This window comes from Enoplosus armatus, chromosome 15, assembly GCF_043641665.1.
Source record: "Enoplosus armatus isolate fEnoArm2 chromosome 15, fEnoArm2.hap1, whole genome shotgun sequence".
Taxonomy (NCBI): Eukaryota; Metazoa; Chordata; class Actinopteri; order Centrarchiformes; family Enoplosidae; genus Enoplosus; species Enoplosus armatus.
In genome coordinates, this window is record NC_092194.1 from 21,250,615 (window position 1) to 21,272,308 (window position 21,694).

At 42.9% G+C, this 21,694-nt stretch overlaps 1 protein-coding gene across 1 annotated transcript in view; it reads right to left on the reverse strand.

The window, feature by feature from the left end:
• Nucleotides 1-1,647: 1,647 nt before the first annotated feature.
• ppp2r5eb (protein phosphatase 2, regulatory subunit B', epsilon isoform b) overlaps nt 1,648-21,694 on the reverse strand; it is a 42,448-nt gene continuing 22,401 nt past the window's right edge. Inside the window, exons 3-14 of the mRNA XM_070919815.1 lie at nt 12,185-12,381; nt 11,391-11,492; nt 10,013-10,105; nt 9,740-9,870; nt 9,445-9,504; nt 7,761-7,869; nt 7,206-7,259; nt 6,784-6,834; nt 6,509-6,628; nt 6,234-6,361; nt 5,546-5,647; nt 1,648-4,550 (exon numbers count right to left, since the gene is read on the reverse strand). Coding sequence (XP_070775916.1) covers nt 4,451-4,550; nt 5,546-5,647; nt 6,234-6,361; nt 6,509-6,628; nt 6,784-6,834; nt 7,206-7,259; nt 7,761-7,869; nt 9,445-9,504; nt 9,740-9,870; nt 10,013-10,105; nt 11,391-11,492; nt 12,185-12,381 — 1,247 coding nt within the window. The 3' untranslated portion in view covers nt 1,648-4,450. The remainder of the gene's footprint in view (nt 4,551-5,545; nt 5,648-6,233; nt 6,362-6,508; nt 6,629-6,783; nt 6,835-7,205; nt 7,260-7,760; nt 7,870-9,444; nt 9,505-9,739; nt 9,871-10,012; nt 10,106-11,390; nt 11,493-12,184; nt 12,382-21,694) is intronic.

Genomic DNA, 21,694 nt, shown 5'->3' on the forward strand with positions numbered 1-21,694 from the left:
CTGCTGGTTTCAACTGCTCTCAGCCAAGAAATAGTTCCAGCATGGAGCCCCGTAAAATGACAAATGATCAGTTTTACACTTCAAGCGTGTAATCACTGAAGAGGACAGGGGGTATATGTATCTATACAAATTATATATATATATACAAATATATATATCCTTTTTTGAGGGTTCCACAATTTACATATTTTATACATAATATTGAAACTTTGAAATATTAACATTTCAAGGAGATGTTTGATTTTAGGTCGTTCTCTGTTTGTTTCACATGGAAACATTTTAAAGGTTCACTCACGTCCAAAGAGCAAATCTGATGCTGTCAACATAACTGTCAGTGAAATAACTTGAGTTATTTCCAACACTTAGACTTCAGGCTCATTTTTGTAAAGAGTTTTGACTCATAAATCAAAGTTCAGACAGTTTTACACAGTGATCTCACGTACGTACCGCTCTGGACTGCAGGCCTTTGCTGACCTCTGGTGGCAGACTGAGGTACTGCTCTGAATGTGTGTACAACTAACACTCAATCAGCTTTAATAAGTGATGCTCACACTATATAATAATAGAATATTAATAATTATTATTTCAGGAATTAGGGTAAAATGTTGAAGGTGAACAGAAACTCTTCGCAGTCCAAACGTACCTTCGCTGCGAGGAAACTCAGCTGCTCACACGAAACCTTCGACCTGCAGTCCGGATCGAAGTGTCAGGGTCCTGGTGCTGAGCAGCTGCCTCACAGGGACTCCCTGGATTGTAAATGTGATCAGTAACGCGTGAGCTTCGTCTTTCCTCGTACTGCGGGTGTACACACACACACACACACACACACACTCATGTTTGGTGCAGACACTTTCAATACTGTAAGAAACAAATGAAGCAAGTTTCTTTTCTTTTTCCCAGCAGGTTTGTTTTAAATGTCGTGACCGAGACGACTTCAAACTGAACCTTAAAGCTGAACATTCGTCACATTCGTCATCAGCAGCCACACGAGTCAAAAGGCACCAGATGAGATTTTATCCCACTAACAGACATAAAGAAAACGTCGACTGATATCATGTGCGGACCAAAACCAACAGTGAACGCATCTAGTAACTCAGTCCCACACACACCGTCCTGCTGCCCCAGATACTCACTACAGCACCAAATGTGGATTCATCCGCCGCTGAAAATAGTCCCCAACAAATGCACTCTTTGAAACGTTTGATGAAAACTACAGTGAGCAGCTGTTTTAAAGATATTCACCTTCAGAAGGAACCAACGAGCTGGGACCTCAGACAGGACGTCGGACACGTTGTCTGTTTTGAGATTTGTTGACATTAATAAAAATATAGAATAACAGCAACAGCCCGTTTCTCCGACACCATTTCTTCATATTAGTGAAATAGTACAATAGTAATAATACAGTTAATATACTTGTAGTTGCTGGTTTCAAACGGTTTAAAGAAACGTAATCTGAGTAAACCTTTTGTCTGAATGTCTGACGGACTCGATTTCAGGTTTACACACACACACACACACACACACACACACACACACACACACACACACACACACACACACACACACACACACACACACACACACACACACCCTGTGAACCCAGTAAATAAAGCAATCCAGCATCTGGGCTTTATCACAAAACAGGTTTAATTTAATATCTCTTTATTTTTTAAAATAATTAAACATTTGTATTTCTCCAACCCTTTTTTATCTTTTTTTCAGTTTTTAAATCATATTATATCCGGGCCATTCTAAAGCACACATTTTAATTCTGCGAGGGAGGAGGGGGGAGGTTCACCGTCACACTCCCAACAGGGCAAAGTGGTCTGCTCCGCGCCTTCCCTCTCTACTCCCTCCCTCCCCCCTCGGACCCCTGACTCCCTGCCTACCAGCCCTCACACCCCTCCCTCCCTCCCCAACTAAAAAAAATATATCCAATGGTCAAAAGAAACTTCATCAAAATATCCAAAATGAGATAAAAACCAAGAGAAGAGGGAGGAGTGAGAGACAGAAAAGAAAAAACAGACTAAAAGGGGGGAAACACTATCATAAATACCAGGAAGTCTTGTTCCATAATACCTCTTTATATACTTGATACTCCTCTCCACAGTTTCCTAAGCAAAAAACATAGGCTAAATTACTACAAGATACAAGATTATCAGTGTACTGCATTCAATAACAATGTACAGGGTTGTCTTTTTTTGTCACTGTTGTTGTTGTAATACTGTGAAGTCAACGCGGCGCCCCCCGGTGGGCGGAGGGGGGAGGAAAGGGGTGAGGTGAGGCGCTTGTCTTTTCACAACAGGAGGAAGATTTTTGGCGCTCCTCTGAAGACTTTTTTTTTTTTTGTTTATTTCATTTGTAAGTCCCCATTATGGCCGGAGGGTACCAGTGCCAGACTGATACCGGGGATACCTGGTGTGATAGGTAAGGAGGGAGGGAGGGGCCAAAAGGTTTAAAAAAAGAAGACGGAGGCAAGGAGAAAAGTAATCAAGTGATGAAAAGTAGTCCATCATTTTTTGGAGGAGGAGAAAGAGGGATGGAGAAGGAGGTGGAGTCGAGTGTGTTTACATGCGGAGCGTTCTGGATTCACACGCTTATATTCTGGTTTATGTGCGTCATTGAAGCCGGATCACAACCCTGAGTGAGCAGAGAGCCACATCACCAGGAAGTTACACAGCTCACACCAAAAAAAGTGAAAATAAATGATGGTAAACAGGATTCGAAATAACCAGGAAGTGAGCTCATACAAGCAAAACAGGACACAACCCTCGACAAGTATCCCAGGTCAGGTGATCCGGGCTGGAGGTCGTGGGGGGGGGGCATTACACTTAATTATTTGTGCAATCAATATACTTATTTTCTTCCCTTAGTTTGTCATTTGTTACATCAGTTACTTTGAGTTAATATGTGTAGAATATTTATGTGATCATCTGTTTGTTTAGTCTGAAGTTTTTGTCGTTTATCAGCGTCACTGTTGATAACACCACCAGGTGGCACCAAACTACAGGAAAAAAAACTGTAATCCTTATTGTTCATTATTTCAAACCCCAATTTTAATATCATTCATAGTCAGCATTTACGCAAAACCCATTCAGTGTATCTAAATTCAGTAATTACCTTTTTACATAGCAGTTTTCACTGTTAGCGGCGGAGTCCGCCATTCCCGCTCAGGAAACAATGAGTGCAAATTTACAGTTGGTACTTTTATCTAACTGATAGAAGCTTCATACAGCTGTATCAGAGCTGCTGATGCAAACCGAAAACTTCCTGCTGCTGCTAGTTCACATTAAAGGCGTTCAACGGGTGAAACACGTTGGCTTTTATTTTGAAGGAGCCACAGGAAATGCAGTGTCACTGAGATTCGGTCAAAAACGTCAGACAGAAATAAAAACTAAGCTTGTTTTTAATTTGAACTTGTTGTCTTTTGATGCACCCGTCACATTCAGGTGAGCAAAGACATCGGCCTTTTCTCTATTTTGGAATCAATTATGTAGACTGAGGGTGGAGAAGATAGATATTAAATTGAAGGAAATAAATAAATATATTGAGCACAAGAATGAATAACTAGTTATTAAGTCCCCCCCCCCCCGTACAGTTAACTTGAACTCTTCCATGGACGCACATGTAAACACACTCAGAGAGGAGACGTTTGTTTGCGTACTGAGAAAGTCCCTGTTGTCGTTTTTTAAATGTGTTTTTGTTCAGTTTAAAACAGGAAGGACAACCTGTAGACCGGTAGGCGGGGCCAGAGTGGAGAGGGGGGACCCATAATCAGTCCGGACGTCCCACACAGGGGGAGAAATGACAGATGCACCATTAGAGAGGAAGAGGGGGGGGGGGGGGGCAGAAAGATGGCGGCAACGAGAGGAAAAGCAAAGAGGAGAACCAGGAAAATAAAAATTACATACGGGACTGTACTGAAGAAGAGTGGGATGAAGAGTTAAAATCAATCTATCTTCTCTTTTTTTTGTTGTTTTTTGTTTTCCAAGAGTTTGTTTCATGTCCTACAGTCCAAAAGTGTTTTTTTGTTTAAATCCCCCTCCCACACAAGTCATTTTCTCATTTTCTATTTTTTTCTTCCTTTTTTTATTATTATTATTATTTTGTTTTTCCGTTTGCAATAATATCAGTTTAAGGGAAAAAAAAAAAAAAGAAGAAAAGAATTATTTACAGTGCTGTTGAATAATGAAAACAGACGTGATGAATCTACTGTAAAGTAAGTCGCACAAACACAGGAGAAAAAAAAAACATAAGAAAAAAAAACAATTAAGAAACCAGCGGGCGCTCCATGTCGATCCAGAGACGATGGCCTGTATCGGGGGTTTCTCAGAGCCCTGGGCAGACATGGCTGATGTGGAGGGGGGAGTCGGGGTAAGGATGGAGGGGAGGGGGAGTCACAGGGGGAGAGGAGTGGGGAGGGGCAGAGGGGAGCGCGGCGCTGTCTTCGTTAAGTTGGGATGATCCCGTCGCTCCTAAGGCCCCGCTTCAGCTCCAAGTCCTCCAGCTTCTTCCAGAGCTCCTCCCGCTCCTTCTCCTTCTTCTTCTCGCTGAAACAAAAGAACAACATCGTTCCAGATTCAGAGGTCTGGTGCCGTGTTTCCACCAGCTGGTGAAACAGTTGACGGTTTTTATAATTAATAAACACAAAGATATTAAGAAATAAACTTGACATGTAAGGTTGCAGTCATGTCTCTTCATCATGTATAGTTCAAGTTTTGCCTATCGAGAAAAGAAAGGTCGGATCGCTGATCTTCTCACAGTTTATCTCACAAAGACTTGTCAAAGATGCACTTCTAAGAACCGTACGTCTTCAAAATGAACTTAAAAAGTTCTTTGAAAGAAACAACCACCATCAATGCACAAACATCAGATGTTGTCTCTGGACCACCCGAGAAGCAGGTCCAGAAAAAGTCCAGGTCCTGGACAGAACTGAAACTGGCAAGTTCAGCAGCAGCTTTTTCGAGCTAAGTAGCTAACGCTAACTAGCGAGCCAAACTGTTGTGCTACTGGCTCGGCTTTATTTTGTTCTCCATCCATCTGCAGGTATTTGACCATAAACTATAACATGTTGGAGAAAATATAATTTCGTCCTGCTGGTGGAGCCAAAGTGAGAATCACTCATCCTCAACTGCATGATGGTGTTGGGATACTTCAGACCGAGTGCACTGGAAGACTCACAGAGCACTGGTGTCTGATCAGCCACAGACATGAGTTTTGGAACCAGTCAGTGTTGAATAAAGTGCACCCCCACTACTAAACTCTTCAGTGTTCAGTGAACTCTGAATCTTGGTTGGCCAATAAACAGCCAACCTTATTACACAGTCAAAATGTGTGTAAGACGTTAACTTCCCTCCTGCTGCTAAAACCATCCTCCGCGAGTTCCTCCTGCTCTTAGTGCAGCTCCTTTTAGAACCACAGCTAATATTAATCCTGGTATTTGTGAAGTGTGATGATAGTAACACTGTCGTCGCGTTACGCAGCTCCCTGCAGGGACCATAAACTTCAGTCAGTGACGACGGCGTGAACGTGAGCGCCTTCTTACCGCTGGCGGTCCGACTTGTAAGTGGCTGTGAGTTCATCAAATAAGGTACTGTTCATCTCCATGAAGGCCTTCAGTACGTTGTACACCAGCGCCACGATCGCCCTGCGAGGAGGGAGGACAGGCAGATCACACATGACTATGAAAAAGTATTTTGAACCTCAGTGTCAATAAATATAAATATATTTTGAACATAATTTCTCCACACCTTCATTTACAAGGGATGCCAAACTAAAATGTGTTCTTTCAACCTTCCAGATGTGCTAGAGAAGCCACGTGGATGCAGGGGCTGCAGCACCCCCAGCATCAGAATTATAAACATTTATAATAACAGTGTTTACTGACTTAAACCATTCAGTCTTTTTAGAATATCATAACTGTCCTTGCTCACATCCGACATCTCTGAATGATTTGAAAGGTTCCTATCAACACTAGAAGACCAGTCTTATCTAATGTTCACCTGGAGGTCTTTCTCTCCTGCACTACAAAGCTTTGTTTCCTGCAGCAGAGACGCTCTCCTCTGCTGTTTACAGTAAACAGAGTCGTCATGTGTTAGTGAGTACTTCAGGTAAAACACAGCGATGAGAATCTGAGGAGTGTGGGAACACGAGATCAGTCTCGCCTGGATGATTTCTTGTTTAGTATCTACACTGAACAGAATGAGCCTCATCTGTTACACAATGTCACTCACGGGTTCCAGTGCTCTTTGGAGATCCTGTAGAGGCTGGCGAACATGATGGGCAGGATGACGCTGGAGTTCTCCTCGATCAGACTCATGATGTACTCGTTGTTCCAGTAGTACAGAGCTCGCTCTGCAACCTGGGACCAAGAAACAAACAGAGTCAACAACAAACCGGGCGGCGAGTGTTCAGTGTTCCCCTTGAACCAAACTGTCTTACAAAGTCCTTTAAAGTAACATTAGTCCTTTAAATCCTGACAGGTCATCGGTGCTGGATGGTCACTGACCTGGAAATGTGGGCTGGAGACACATCTGGAGATCTGTTTGAAGAGCGGCTCCTGGATCTTGACGAACTGTGTTGGTTCGATGACGTCCAGGATTTCCTCCAGCTCCCCTAGAAACATCACCTGCACCACAGCACAGGAGGAGAGTGTTACCACACACACAGACACAGACACAGACACACACACACACACAGACACACACACAGACACACACACAGACACACACACAGACACACACACACACACACACACACACACAAAGAGACAACCAGCCTCACCTCTTTTTGACTGCAGGTTTTTGGCCAGAACTTCAGTAAGCCTCTGATGACCTGAGGAAGAGGAGGAGACACACTGAGTTCATACTGACACTTTCTTTCCACCCAAATTCCCCAAGAGGAGGAACCCCCCTCAACTGACAAGTGGTTCTGATTCACTTTCAGTAATGTCCTCCTTCCACCTCAGTGAGGCGCTGTCTGCACCGGCTGAGACAACAGGGCTGCAGGGACAGCGGGACATGTAGCAGCGCTGGTTTAAGATCGGCTAGTGATGAGTGGCGTCACCCAAAGATCGACTTCAGACAATCATTGATAGAAAACTAGACTCCATACACTACGGCAAGGATTCTTTGAATACAGTAAATGCTTTTATAAGCAAAGACGATCTCTTGCAGTTCGATCTGTTGGTGTTAGCTGATACTTACTGGTTCTGTTAATGTTGGGTCTTTCTCTAGGAACTGTACAATGCAATACGCCAACTGCAGGGAGAGAGGAGACCACATGTTAGAACAGACCGTAGCCTGTTAGCTTAGCTTCACAGCAAATGTGGTGCAAATTGCCTGCAAACACTCAGCACTCATGAAATAACACACACAACACTGACAGGTTGACGGTCAGATAAACCAAAACTGGAAGTATAAATGTTTTGTTAAAGACTTTGGAAGCCATTTTAACAGTATGACGCATACTTGTACACGACATTACGACATTTATTGACTGAGCAGAAACTTAAATGCCACAGTTCTCCATGTTTGGAAGAGCGCCGTTACAAGTTAAGTACAGGCATGTCATGTTATCACGCACGCAGGTGAGTTAAACTGTGTAAATCTAAACTTTCAGAAATGAAAGGAGTCTTTTTGGGAAATCAGTCAGGAGAGTTTCAGTCGCTCTGAATGTATGAGATGTAGGAGGAACAGTGGGACTGTTCCCAGGAGGAACCTTTAAACACAGACACACACACACATATATATATATATTACCTGTGCGTGGAAGAGGGACAGACTCCTGACAGTGTGGAGGGGGATCAACACTTTGACCAGAAACTGTTTATGCTCCGCTTTGAGCGGCAGAGCGAAACCATTGATTATACTGGGAGAGAGAGAGAGAGAGGAGGGGGGGGGGGCAGAAGAAAAATAGAGAAAATATAAATATAAATATGAATTAAACATGAACACATGAAAGAGTCTCATTGTGACCCCCTGAAAGCAAGTGGAAGATCAATGAGCAGCAGACTATAAGACGACTGTTTATACAGATCTGCTCTAACCTTCAGGCCCACAGAGAGCCGACACGAAGCTCCTCTCAGGACTACAGTCCTGCACTGTTTACATCCTGATTCACAAACTGTAAAAATACATTTAGTTGATGAAGATTTTTTTTTAAAATGTATCCAAAAAAGGTATAAAATAATAATTCATGGGTTCCCAGATTATCGGGGTCAAAAGGGATGCCTTCAAATGACTTCTGCTGGACGACCAACAGTTAAACCTGGAGGTATTTAATTTACATTACCAAAAAAAGAGGAAGGCATGACTTAAGCCAGAGGAGCCACAACAGGGAGCGCAGAGTTATGAGATCGGGAGCACAGTTAAGGCTGAATATGGTGGCTGTGTTTGGTGCTACACTGGATCGATGATGGAAACACGTCCACTTCGACTGATTACGTTGTTTTCCTTCTACTTTTAACAACTTGAGGTTTGCTGTGTTTTTACTTTTAATGTTGTCACTTAAAAATATTTGTATCCACAGCAGGAGGCTGACAGAACCTCTGACTTAAAGTGATGACGTGATCGGTTCAGTATCTGTTTTTTATTTCAAAAGTTGAAGATAAACCTGTTGAGGGAGGGTCCTCATCACAACTGCTTCAGGTTCATCTTCAGTTGACCAACGACTCCAATTGTTTCAGCACTTCCTACTTTGCTGTCAGGACGCAGCCAGTGTTTAGAATAGTTAATGGATAAAGCTTTGATTGATTAACAGAATTGACACTGGTTAATATTCTGTCCATCAACTAATGAACTCACTGACAATCGTATTGACTTCATTCTGAACATTTTCAGTCCTTCAGACCTGAGTCTAGGTCCCAGAATAACTAGTGTGGATAAACGTTTTATTAAATAGAGCACAGAAGCAGCTTTAAGGCGATTATGCAGATATATTTCATTCATTTTTATGACAAATATAAGCAAAAACTGTTATCAGTCTGAGAAAATCGTTCTCAACAGAGTCAAAGACCCCATGCAGCTGCTGATAAACTGTCTGTGTAAATCAGGTCTTTTTTAATGGAATAAAACAGATTAAAAAAAACAGTTGAGCTGAGAGGATTAATTTGTTTCTTATCTACAAGTCAAACTCTGCTCCTGACTCTACTCTGAACCTCACATCTCAACTCTGATACAATCCCGATTTTATGGAGCCAAATCACTCAGCTTTTCAGTTCTCTTTTGGTTCTGGCGTCTCTCTTGAAAGAGATGTCTGATCTCTATAAGACATGCCGGATTAAAGAAAAGATAAAAACACCCTGATCGTTCCAGCTTAACAAAACCAGGCAGATATCAGGGCTGAGCTCAGTTCTGCTGGTGCTCTCAGGTCTACGTGCTCTGGCTAAAAGCTTCAGCTAACAGAGCAGAATGTAAATGTCTGAGGTCGGAGGCCTCCACATACCTCCCCAGGATCTCCAGCAACTCAGCCACCCCGTTGAAGTGCTCCGTCTCATAAACAAAACTGCAGAGCCGACAGAGAGGGAGGCGGAGAAAAGAGACAAAAGACAGGAGACAGAAATGAGACAGAGGGAGAAAGAAGTTAAACAGCTGAAACAACTCAGCAAAGACGGCAAAACCAGATGATTCAGAAACGAACATGTCGACTGAAAACCAGACACTGTTGGCAAAACAACAAAAAAGTCAGAAACTGAAGTTTAAGATTTTCCCAGACACTTGAAGAACGGAAGTCTACTCACCGTAGAAAAATATTATTGATCTGTTTTCGTATAAAAGCCCTCAGCCCCAGGAATTTGCCGTAGATTCTATGCAAGACTGTCTTCAGGTAGTCTCTCTCCCGAGGATCCTCGCTGTCAAACAACTCCAAGAGCTGGACGGATGAACACAGACAGAGATGAGGGAAAAGAAAGAAGGAAAGCAGAGTCAGAAAGTAAAAAGACACAGAGAGGAGAAAAGGGTGCACTGAGAGAACGAAGCTGACCTTTGACCCGCAGACTGGCTCAGAGACTCACCTGTAGGACAAACTTCTGGTCTATGTACTTTTTGGCAATGCTGGGCTGGAATTCCTGACTCTCCAAGAACCGGATGAAGAACTCGTATACCAACTGGAGAGAAGAGAAGAAGAAGAAGAGGGATGGACGGGGGAGAGACAGAGGGAGGGTGAGAGAGAGAGCTGCTGATGTTACAACAAAAAAAGTTCAAATGTAAATGGCCAACATCTTGGATCAGCTAACAGCTGTGCAGAAGATTGGTCGCAGTTTGTGTGTGTTCAGTTTTAAATTCAATTAATTAAAACTATGATTAACTTTGGACACAAACTGCAAAACAACAAGCTGACTGGAAAATAGAAGAAGAATCCGAAGACGGACATGTTCCTCTTAGAAACGAGAGCCCTTAAACTGACCCTGTAACACTGGGACTGGACTAAAGACTGGATTAAAGGGAAAGGTCAAAAGCATCAAAGGTCACAGAAGGTACAGTGTGAGGTGGGTATAGCTGGGTGAAACATGTTTGGATTGGCCAGGATGTGGCTAAATAGACAGATTTTGAGTCGGGAAAAGATGTTTGACTTTGGAAAAATTGGGCAAATGAGACGAAACAAAAAGAAAAAAAGGTTTTACCAGGAAGCTTCTCCTTGAGATTTGCATCTCATTTCTAAAGGAGTCCTGGGCAGCAGGCACACAGAGAAGGAGGAGGGGAGGTGAGAGACCAGAGAGCCTGGCTCTGAACATGGACCCAAAACAAAACCACCAAACCACCAGGAGCCAAATAAAACCACCAGGTCAGCGGCACCAACGGTACTGACCCCTCTGCAGTAATTCAACATTTTGGGACATACGCTTTCTTTCAGACTGAAAATCTCTCCCACTCTCATGCCGAGCTTAGCATAAAGACTGGGAGCAAGGGGAAACAGCTAGCCTGGCTCTGTCTGAAGCTCAAAAACAGACCTACCAACAGCTCTAAAGCTCACTAATTAACACGCTGTGTCTCTTGTTTCATCCGCACACACAAACAGAAACGTAAAAAAGACTACTTGTGGTTTTTACGAGTTCCCTGGTTGAACCACAGCCAGCGCAGCGACTGTGCAGCATCACAGTCTTGTTGTCACAGTGAGGTTCAATGCAACTTTGTGTTTGTGTTTTCATCTTGATGGATCAGAATTAGACGTTGTCACAGTGAGGTTTGGTACCACTTTGCTTGTACAGAGAAAACAAAGCTGCGTCTGCTGACCTGCACTCCAGCCAGAAACACTGCACAACTGATGAAGAAATAGCTCATAACTCCATCTAAAAGTTGTTGTTTTTACATTTCTGTCTGAGTACCGATTAAACAAACAAGACACTAAGTGTTTATTAGTGACTACACACACATTTTTTCGGCTGTGTTTACCTGTAAGTGTGGCCAGGAGGCCTCGAGCGTGGGCTCGTCTTCCTCTGGGTCAAACTCATTACTGTCACTGGGCGGAAGGGTCCGGAATATGTTGTGAGACACCTGGAACAAAACACAAAGAGGACATGTAAAAATCCGCTTGAATACAACTGAGTTATGAGGTTTCAGAGAACTTTATATGTGTGGTCCTTACTGGCACCCTGAAGATCACACACATTAATAACTGTCAGCTTTCAGGACATCGGGGGCTCCGCAGCATCCAGACACAACACAATGTGAATGTTTGCATTAAACTCTGTTTGTAGCACGTTCTGTTCATGCTTTTATTTTGATGCCAGATTGGAAACACTTGGTTTCTGTGGTATCTCCATTATTTTACATGAAGCTTTCCAGTCCTGCCGAGTTCACAGCTGTGTTTACAGTTTGAGCTGTTCTCAAACAACTGGAAGATGCAGGAAGTGAAGCTGTAAAAATCTACAATACTTGTTGAATGTTTTGTGTTTAATTTTCCCTTTTCTTTGGCAGGAGGTTTCTTCTGGGACGCTAAGTTAAATCAGAGCCTCACGTGAGTGTGTGCACATCAGGGACACCAGCGAGGGTGGAAAATGGGACAGAGCCTGAGTTTGAGTGTGGTGAGTTTATGGATCTGCAGGAGTGAGTGAGTCTGACTTGTATCTACAGGCACTGAAGGAGTACAAACCAGCTTCACTGTAGTTCATCTTTAGATTTAGGCATCTCGTGTACGTGTGTGAGTTCACTGTGTGCGTTGAATGCATGCATTCCTTCCGCCTCACCATTTTGACGACCTCGGGGTAGGCCTGCTCTGTCAGGTAGCCCCGGCTGACGGTCACGTAGTCCACCAGCTCGTTGAGCGTGGAGCGCTTGTACTCCTTCATCTTGAGGTCTGACAGCGTGTCCATGAAGTCAAAGACAGTACAGCACTGCTGCAGCTTCTTCAGGAACAGCTCCGGCTGCTCCGGCGCTGGCACGTCTGAACGCACACAGAGGAAGAGGAAGATAACAGTCAGTTAAATTGGTGCAGAAATAAATGTGAACCACGCAGACGTTTCTGACTCCCACAGAGGTCAGAGAGCTGCAACACCAAACAACACTAAATCAAAGACATGGGGCGTCCTGGTGGGACAGTGGTCTGAGACACACCGTCTGTCTTTCTTTAGTCATTTATTTACGTTGGTTTAAGGCTTAAAGTGCCTCCATTTTTATTGCGCTTTATTGTACTTTTTTGTTTTGTTGGCTTCATTGTGTATTTATGTTGTTTTGGTTTGAATGTGTGCATCTGCTCTTCTGTGGCTTAGTTTTAAAATAAAAAACGAATCTTGACACACAGAGACAGACAACCATTCACGCTCACATTCACACCTACAGGCAGTTTAAACTGCATGTCTTTGGACTGTGGGAGGAACCGAAGCACCTGGAGAGAACCCACGCAGACACGGGGAGAACATGCAAACTGCTAAAAATAACAATCAAGTCTCCAAAAACTAAACGGATGGACGGACAAGAATGACTGCCTTCCATGTTTAGAAGTCAACAGTTCATCTGCTTTGAAGAAGTTTCTGTGTATTAAGCAGTAATTTGACATTTTCACATTAGATGTTCCATTCTGTTGCTGACGACACAGTTTCCTGACACACAGGATGTTGTATGCTTTACACTTTAAGCAGGGTCTGTTTGTTTGGTATGAATATAAGATGAACTGGATGGTTAGCATAAGCAGGTATAGCCACAAAAAACATAAAAAGGATCTTGCACATTACAACTTCTAAAAATGTGAGTTAAGCAGGAGCATAATGAGTTCTCCAAAAGTTATTATTAAGTTTGTCAGTGAAAACAAAGGATGCTACAACCGTACGCCTCGGGTGAAGAAGTCAGTTTCCTGCTCTGCTTTAGCTTTTTACTTATTCATCTTTTCTGTAAACCCTCTCAGTACGGGGAGGATGAGTGTGACAGCCTCATTATCCTGCAGCGAGCGTTTCTGAGCTGCCACAAACCGTATGGATGCAGAGGCAGACCAAGTCAGGCAGGTGTCTTCACTCTGATCCCACAGCTACAGACATGGCAGAGGGTCGCACAGAGTTCAGACCTGCAGGGAGACGCACCACGCTCTTCTCCCTGATCGCCAGACCTGATGTTCCAATCCCAGCAGGACTGGGCCATTATTATGTAAGAGATAAGCTGCTCTGAAGGCAGCGCACCAGTAGCGCTGTGTGTGTGTGTGTGTGAGAGAGTGTGTGAAATTACACTTCAAAGTGCTTGTTTGTCATTTTGAATTCTGCTGCACTTCATGTTGAGTCACAAACTGCATATAAATGAGTGACAAACTTTTCGAGTAACAATGAAATGACTTTTTCACCTCTCCACAACATGCAGCTGTTTGGAGCGATCATGAAGTTACAGACGTTACGTTGGGCTACGGGAAATTATGATTGTGAAAAATTCAAACTATTTTAAATGACCCCTCCTCAGACTGTATCCACAGCGTCTGCAGATTTGTCCAATTTTGTTCTTTCAAAGACCTTTTTCAGGACTAAATTTAAAGAAATTAGATTTTGTGCAACTAAATGTATCAGCGACCAGCGTAGATTCAAATATTATGCAAATAGTATTTAGACGCTATGAAACATTTAAAGAAATCTACAAATTCTGACAAAACATTGGACAATTTCTACATCTTAGAAATAAACTGAAATGTAGACAATATATTTACATGTAAGGCTTTACCTGAGTGTGTCTACTGTTTAGCTTTATGCTCTTGGCCTAAAGGTTTAGCAGCAAGGCCTTGAGCCAGAAGGAGAAGCTAATGCTCATTAGCACACTTCTCATTCATTAACGTGTAGCAGGTTACAATTTGAGCCTGATGTGTCATGTGATTTTATCAAGATGTCTTGACTTGACAACATTCAAAATGAACCTCTATGAAGTCACAAAACGTCATTTGCTTGTGGAGAAAGACATTTTTTCCCCTTAAATACATGGACTTGATTCAGTCAGTGTCTTTTATCTAGATTGAATTCAGTTCAGCTGGTCAGAATGAATGTTAGATTCTTGAAATCCTCTTCCTGAAGCTCTGACCATTGGAACACAAAGTGCAGTTTCCTGTCCTCGGAAACAACCCTCAGCAGATCTCATCAAGCGCATTTAAAGTGATTATTCTGAACATGTTTTGATCCAAATGCCACTAGTTACTCACGACCTGCTGGCCTCCTGCTTCAGCTCAGCTCATTGAGGCCGACTCCAACCAGGCCAGTGCCAAACAAACCCAAACCCTGATTGACTGGCAGGAGTCCTGGGCTCTGCAGGCTTTAATCCCTGCACCACAAACTTGGTAGGACGAAAGAACCAAGAGCTCAATGCTCGCTCCCACAATGCCCAGTTGTTTATCAGAGCAAATGCATTTAACTCTCTTGAATTTCAGCAGAATTTTCATTTCAATTCATACGCAACCAGGATGGAAAAGAATCTACAATCTATGGGGGATAGTACCTCACTGTTAACCTGCCAACAAGATGAAACAAGTTCCTCTTTGCCCTGCATGTGATACGATCACTCAGTGCTCCAAATACCTAAAAAGAGTGCTGACCAGAATATTAAGGTGGCTGCACAGTCTGCATGTCCTTCAGCAAGATATTCAGTCTTTCCTGCTTCTTGTTAAACTGCCCAGGATAAGAGCATCAGAAACTCTGTGTATTATCAGCATGTGAAGAAGAAACCAAAAGAAAGTGTTAAAGCTGCTGTAATCAATATTTTTTTATATTAACAATGGATCAAATGACTACATGTAATGTGAAAGGGGTCGGTAGTAGTGATGAACCCACAGACGATTATCACCGACTGACGGGTTTCATCTCTGCAGCTCATTGTTTTGGTTTTATGGCCACAATTTTACTGCTGTGGTTTACTCTCATAGCATCGTTTCCAGCAGCAGCAGCAGGCAGATGTTTCCAGCAAAAACAAGCTCTGATAAAGCCACTGTACACAACCTGCTCAGAGTCAAACAGCAGACAGACACAGTTAGAGACGAGCTGGTGAACAAAGTGGAACATTTAGCCGCTACAGAACCAAATGTTCTTCTCAGGAGTTGGACTTACATTGATCACGTGGACACAAACACGACTCCAAATGAATCTGTTGTATCAATATTATAAAGGTGATGTTGTGTTTACAGCTTGTTTCCACGGCCCCAAAGTGGACAAAAAAATATCAGTTAAAGCTGGTTTAACACCTCAGTCACATGAAACTCTCAGATAAAACCACGCCCTCTTTAGGCACTGATTGGCCAGGATCCATTTTTCATTCACGCCTCGGCCCTTTCAACAGCAGCAGAACCCCCCCCCCCCAAACGGAACAACCATAAACACCTTTGCCTTTAGACACAGTCAGACAACGTGTTTTAGTTTGTAGTATGAAAGACCCCAGACCAACGTCCACATTAATGCTTGCAGATCGCCGTCCACGTAGTAACGCTAAATGGGAAAAATGGCTTTCCACATTTATAAGTCAGAACAAGAACGAAGAAGAAAAGGGGGCATCCTGGTAGGCTGGTGGTAAGGGCCGTTCCCCCACCAGGTTTATTATCTCTACACCGTCAGCTATCACATAAAAGTGACAATGAAACAAAATCAAAGGGCGGGATTTTCAAAATGCTGTTAGCCCAGACCACAATACACTACAAGAGTATGTCTATATGTGTGCATATGCATTCTTGCCTGTAAATGTATATGCATTAGGGTTATGTGATATGACCTTAAAATAATATCACTGGTCCACAGCCTGCGTTGCACTGTGGCACACCCCTAATATGCATGCTTACGTATTGTGAAGTGTGGACATAAAAAGGTGTGTGTGTACATTTATCAAGATTCAAAGGTTCGATTTGTCACATGCTCATATAATATGTGCTCCTGAGCCTCAGCTAAAAGACTGGTGTGCAATAAAGAACAATAACTAAGATTAAGCAAATATTAAGGATGGCAGATCTCATCAAGCGCATTTAAAGTGAACACTGTTTTGATCCAATGTATGTATATACAAATGTAAAATGTACATATGTTACAGTAGTATAGCAAACTATACAAAAGGGCAGTGCAGAGTATTCACAGAGGACTAGACAAGACCGGGGACATACAGAGGTCAGGTGTTCACCATCCTGCTGGCCAGAGGTAATAAATCTAGAATAACATCCGGAGTAAACGTAGAGTCCCTTTCACTGCAGTGCAGTGAATATGAGCATGCTTGTTTTGTGTGTGCATTTTCTGTAGCTGTGTACAGTGTGTGTGTGTGTGTGTGTGTGTGTGTGTGTGTGTGTGTGTGTGTGTGTGTGTGTGTGTGTGTGTGTGTGCAGATCCTTGTGCATCTCCTCCTCAGTACAGTAGTCGTGTACAGTACGCTGTAGTTCATTACAGTAATTACTGGCTGCAGGATTCGGGGTCGGCTCGTGTTGCGGAGCCCGGGGCCTCGGGATCCTGCAGCTCTGCCACTATAGGAGCATGTGAACGGCCTTAAAGGAAGCTATTAATAGACAGATAATCACACAGGACACAGTAATCCCCCTACAGAGACACAGAGAGAGCACAGCTAACCAGCTTGGAGCAGGTCGAGAGAGTATGAATGTGGGAGAGGAACAGAGAGAGAGAGAGACTCTGTGCCTTTGTGTGCATGAAAGTGTGTGTGTGACTGTACTTAAGCCTGTGAGAGAATGTGTGTGTGTGTGTGTGTGTGTGTGTGTGTGTGTGTGTGTAGCCCAGAATAACCCAGAAACTACTGTTCATACACATCAGCAAGGAAGAACCCTGAAGAGGAACTGCTGCTGGGCTACTGATGAGTGATATGTTACACATATTGTAATGTTCTGCTGTATACTGAGGGGGGCTATAACAAACTGGTTACCTTGCACACTGAAGGTTGAGATAGTGACCACAAAAAAACCCAACAAATAAAGTTATACAATTATTAAGGCAGCAACTACCAAATATTGTCATTATCGATTGTTGCTTGTCTTTGGATTTGGAAACTCTCAATTGGCTTTTTGTTATTTTATTTACCACTTTCTAACATTTTTTAGACCAAATGACATATTTAAATCGCGTGTTTTGTTCAACCAACAGTCCAAACCCCAAATATACCCACTTTACCATCAGAGGATCAGAGGTTTCACTCGTCCTCCACTACAGTTTACCACATTGCATCTAATGTTTCCTCTTTAGAGGCGATTAAAACGCACACCAAGAATAACAGACACATTCACTAGTTAAACATTCGAAGAATTTTTGCATAAATTTCTGACCAGGTTTGGCACGCGGCCTCAGTCTCAGCCACACAACACCTATGAAACACCTGACCTGGTGTTACCGCTGGTTGTTCATGCTTATACCAAGAAGCAGGCATAAAGGCAGAGTAGGAATAAATATACCAGCCGCAAGCAAAGTGCTGACAGTTGTCAAGGCAACCAGCTTCTTCCAAATCACAAAAACTCTGTATGTCACCGCGAAGGACTAAAAAGTGATTCCAGTGCCTCCAAAGTGGAGGACAAAACCAAGGGAAAAATCTGCTAAATTATGCAATATTAACATGTATGATTAACAAGAATAAGCCCACTAAGACACCTGAACCTGCTCACTTTCTCAAGCTACATAAACGTACTAATTCATAATAAATTCACATGATCTCCTATTTAAAGTCACTCATGTGAACGCACTGACCGGACCAATTTGTCATAAGACCTAAACTGAAGCTCTTTCATATTTAAAAGTACCCATATCATTGAGGGCATTTACTTTTACCATCCATCTTTATCCCCAAATCCATTTAGCTGGTACAAATGTGATCTTTTTTTAATCCAGCAGCCACTGTGGGCAGCGGATGGAATCAGAGTTGAAATGAGTGTTTGGCAGTTGCTGATCCACTCTGTCAGCCTCTCTGTGCATAAGCCAACCATCATTTCCAGGATTATTATGCAGCAGCAACAGCTAGGAGAAGTCAGCGAGGCTAGTGAAGTGTGGGGTTCAGCAGGAACTGTCAGGCGGACAAGAAGAGAGCTGCTGGAGTAGTTGATTGCAGCATTTTATCTGCGTGTTTTTTGTTTTCTGCCACGTCTTTAAACTGCGTGGAGGAACGGTAAATGTTGGCAGCTCCAAATGGCAGCAAAAGGTAACTTGATATTTAAGTTAAAGTTGATTACTGTTGGGTTGCAGTCGGTTTATATGTAAAAGATTAGTAACAATCAGCCAATCAGAGTTTTGTGAATGGGATGAAGAATTCAGTTTCCTGAGAGATGATTTATATGATTTATATGTCCCTTCATGTGGTTGGTAAACTATACATATTGATCACAACATGGCAGGGAAACAGGCTAAATCTTCGTCATTGAAGTGAGGATGAGACCTGCTGGTCTGCTGCATGACGGCTGACAAGACGAGTCTGTTTCTATATAAAAACTTGTAGTAGTGCAGATTTTGTTGAGCCTTGTGAGCCGAGGATGACTGCTGACACCAGGTCAGAGAACTATAAAAGCATCGCTACTTCTTATGAATAAACTGGTTTCGTATCATCACAACTATTCTGAGATACTTTATGAGCGCGGCCCCGGCCTGTGGAAACACTGATGCTCTGCTCTGGCTCCAGCCTCACCCTGGCTTTCTCCTTCCTGCCTGCCTGCCTGTTCTGTCTCTCAGCTTTGGAAGAGACTCATCTGGGCTCCCTTGGCAGAGGAAGAGAGACGTCGCTGCTGCTTAATTAATGGTGGAAAAAAGCTTAACGACTCGCAGCACGAGAGAGAGAGAGAGAGAGAGAGAGAGAGAGAGAGAGAGAGAGAGAGAGAGAGAGAGAGAGAGAGAGAGAGAGAGAGAGAGAGAGAGAGAGAAAGAAAGAAAGAAAGAAAGAAAGAAAGAAAGAAAGAAAGAAAGAAAGAAAGAAAGAAAGAAAGAAAGAAAGAAAGAAAGAAAGAAAGAGAGAGAGAGAGAGAGAGAGAGAGAGAGAGAGAGCGCAGTCGGATGGCTCACCGCAGGAACTCCTTTAAGTTCGGCTAATTACATAACAGCATCAAGCTATTGAACGCAGGATCTAGCAGCTTGCATATGTATGCATGCATTTTCATAAAAGACTAAAGAAAATCTATTGTTTTAATGTTTAACATGATTTACAGATCTTTAGTGGGAAGTCTCAAATACAGGGTCCTCCAGATTACATTAGCCACTGCTTATTTTAGTATTTTAGTGTTCATAGACTACAAGAAGCTCACACGGTGTGTCCACAGCAAAGAACAGCCATCAAAAGTAAGTGCAGACCTGCTCCAAGACTGCTACCACTGCTACTACCAACTACTGCAACGCAATCTGTACAAAGTCTAACTAACTGCTTCAGTGGGGTTATTTAATGGCCTGTGGATGAACTCTGGCTCCCCATGCTGATGCTGTATAAATGCATTTCTTCTTTAAATAACAATGAATGCATAGGTTTGGAAACTGAGAAGCAGAGCAGGAGTAAACATGGACAGATCAACTCTTACTGCTGCAAGGGGATCAATTGAAGACAAAACAAGTGCAACAAATACTGACAAGATCATAGTGTAGCTTTTGGGGTTCTCTATGAGGCAGCGCCTAAGTCAAGAGACTGGAATGCTAACTGACAAAATGAGTTTAAATCTCAGAGACAAAGACTGAGCTGGACACTGGGGCCTGAGGTTTACAGTTACGTTGCCTTCATTTGGCAGACGCTTCTGTCCAAAGCGACTTACTATAAGTGCGGCCAATCTATGTAGGAGAAGAGCTGGACATCATCCAAACTTGGGTGTGAAAAAAGAACTAAGCTACAGTGCAAGTGCTTAGAGACGTGAGGCTGTGTGGCCTTTTCCGTGCTAAAACAACCCCCCATAAGCAAGATAGACTACATGACCCACAATTATACTTGTTTTTCAGACTTTCCTCAACTTTCTGCAAGTAGACATTTCTTTTTGTGAGAGGTCACGAGCCATATATAAATTACATATTTGATGGACAACAATGTCTGTATTTTACAAATATTATGAGGCGTTTCAGGCCATGGCTTCCCCTGACATTGGCCTGGTGGATTGTAGAGTATCATAGTTACTGTGGTCAGCAGGTGAACACAGTGAATTTCTTGTTTATTATCACTGCTGCGCTTCACTATTCTTAGGTTATACTGTTCTACACACAGCGCTGCAGAGATTTAAGTGGAAACACAAGTCTAGGAAGGTGTAAGATGAGCAGGCGACGCACTCTTGAAGAACGGTCCACACACACACACACTCAGTGTAAAGGGGAAAACCCCTCGCCTCTAAAAGCAGTGAGCGTGTGTGACGGGGCGAGCGGGCTTGAGTTACGGCAGGAGAGAGAGTGAGCAGCGCCGACAGATGGACTCAGCGGGGGAATGGACCCCTCGGCCTGAAGGTCAATTTGTAGGATATTATGTGCTGGCCACAATGATATTATGTATGTACACACTCTCACAGGGTCCTCCACCATCACACACAGCCACCATAAAGGTATACACAGTGGAGGTTAAGGTGCACCGGAGATTAACAGGCAGACATGCAGAGCTATTGATGGAGGAGTGTCAAGGCGCTATGGGTGTGACCTTTGCTCTCCTCACTGCTGGTGACTTCTAATTAACCTCATTTACCCAGAGAAAGTTGCTGCGCTTCAGCTGCACCCTGTTTCAGCTGCCCAGAACAACCAGCCAGGCCTCTATTGTCACTGGAGTCATCAGGGATTAAGGACGCCTCACCAGTAGTTACTGAGGAAATGTTTTGTGAAGTTTTGCCGCTTGTAAGTGGCTGAATTGTTGGTAGATTAAGCTTTATATACTGTTTGTCTGAGTCAATCTAAATAGGAGCAGCTGCTAAATACACAGAAGTATAGTATTAATTAAAACATAATAAGATATTGTTTCCAGGATAAGCCCAACAGGTCGCAGGTTGATAAAATTGCTGAATTCTGATAACAGATCTCAGCTGAATCTCTGAGATTTAGTTATTTATTAGTAAATTATTACAAATGCTGAAAGCTGACTCATTAGATTCGATAAGCAGATTCCATACTCAGATTAAATAAAACGCTGTTTTCAGTGAGACTACAGGTTTTAAGACTAGCTTTTGACACATTGTGGATAAAGATTTACTGACTTCTTAAAAAAAGAGAATCTGGCACTTTTCTTGGAGTTTTATGGGGCCCAAGAATTTTGAGGGGGTCTCACGTATCGAGTGAGATCCAGGGCCATTAGTGGTACTACCGAATTAGTTTCAACTTTCAGCCAAACTTCCTCTTCTG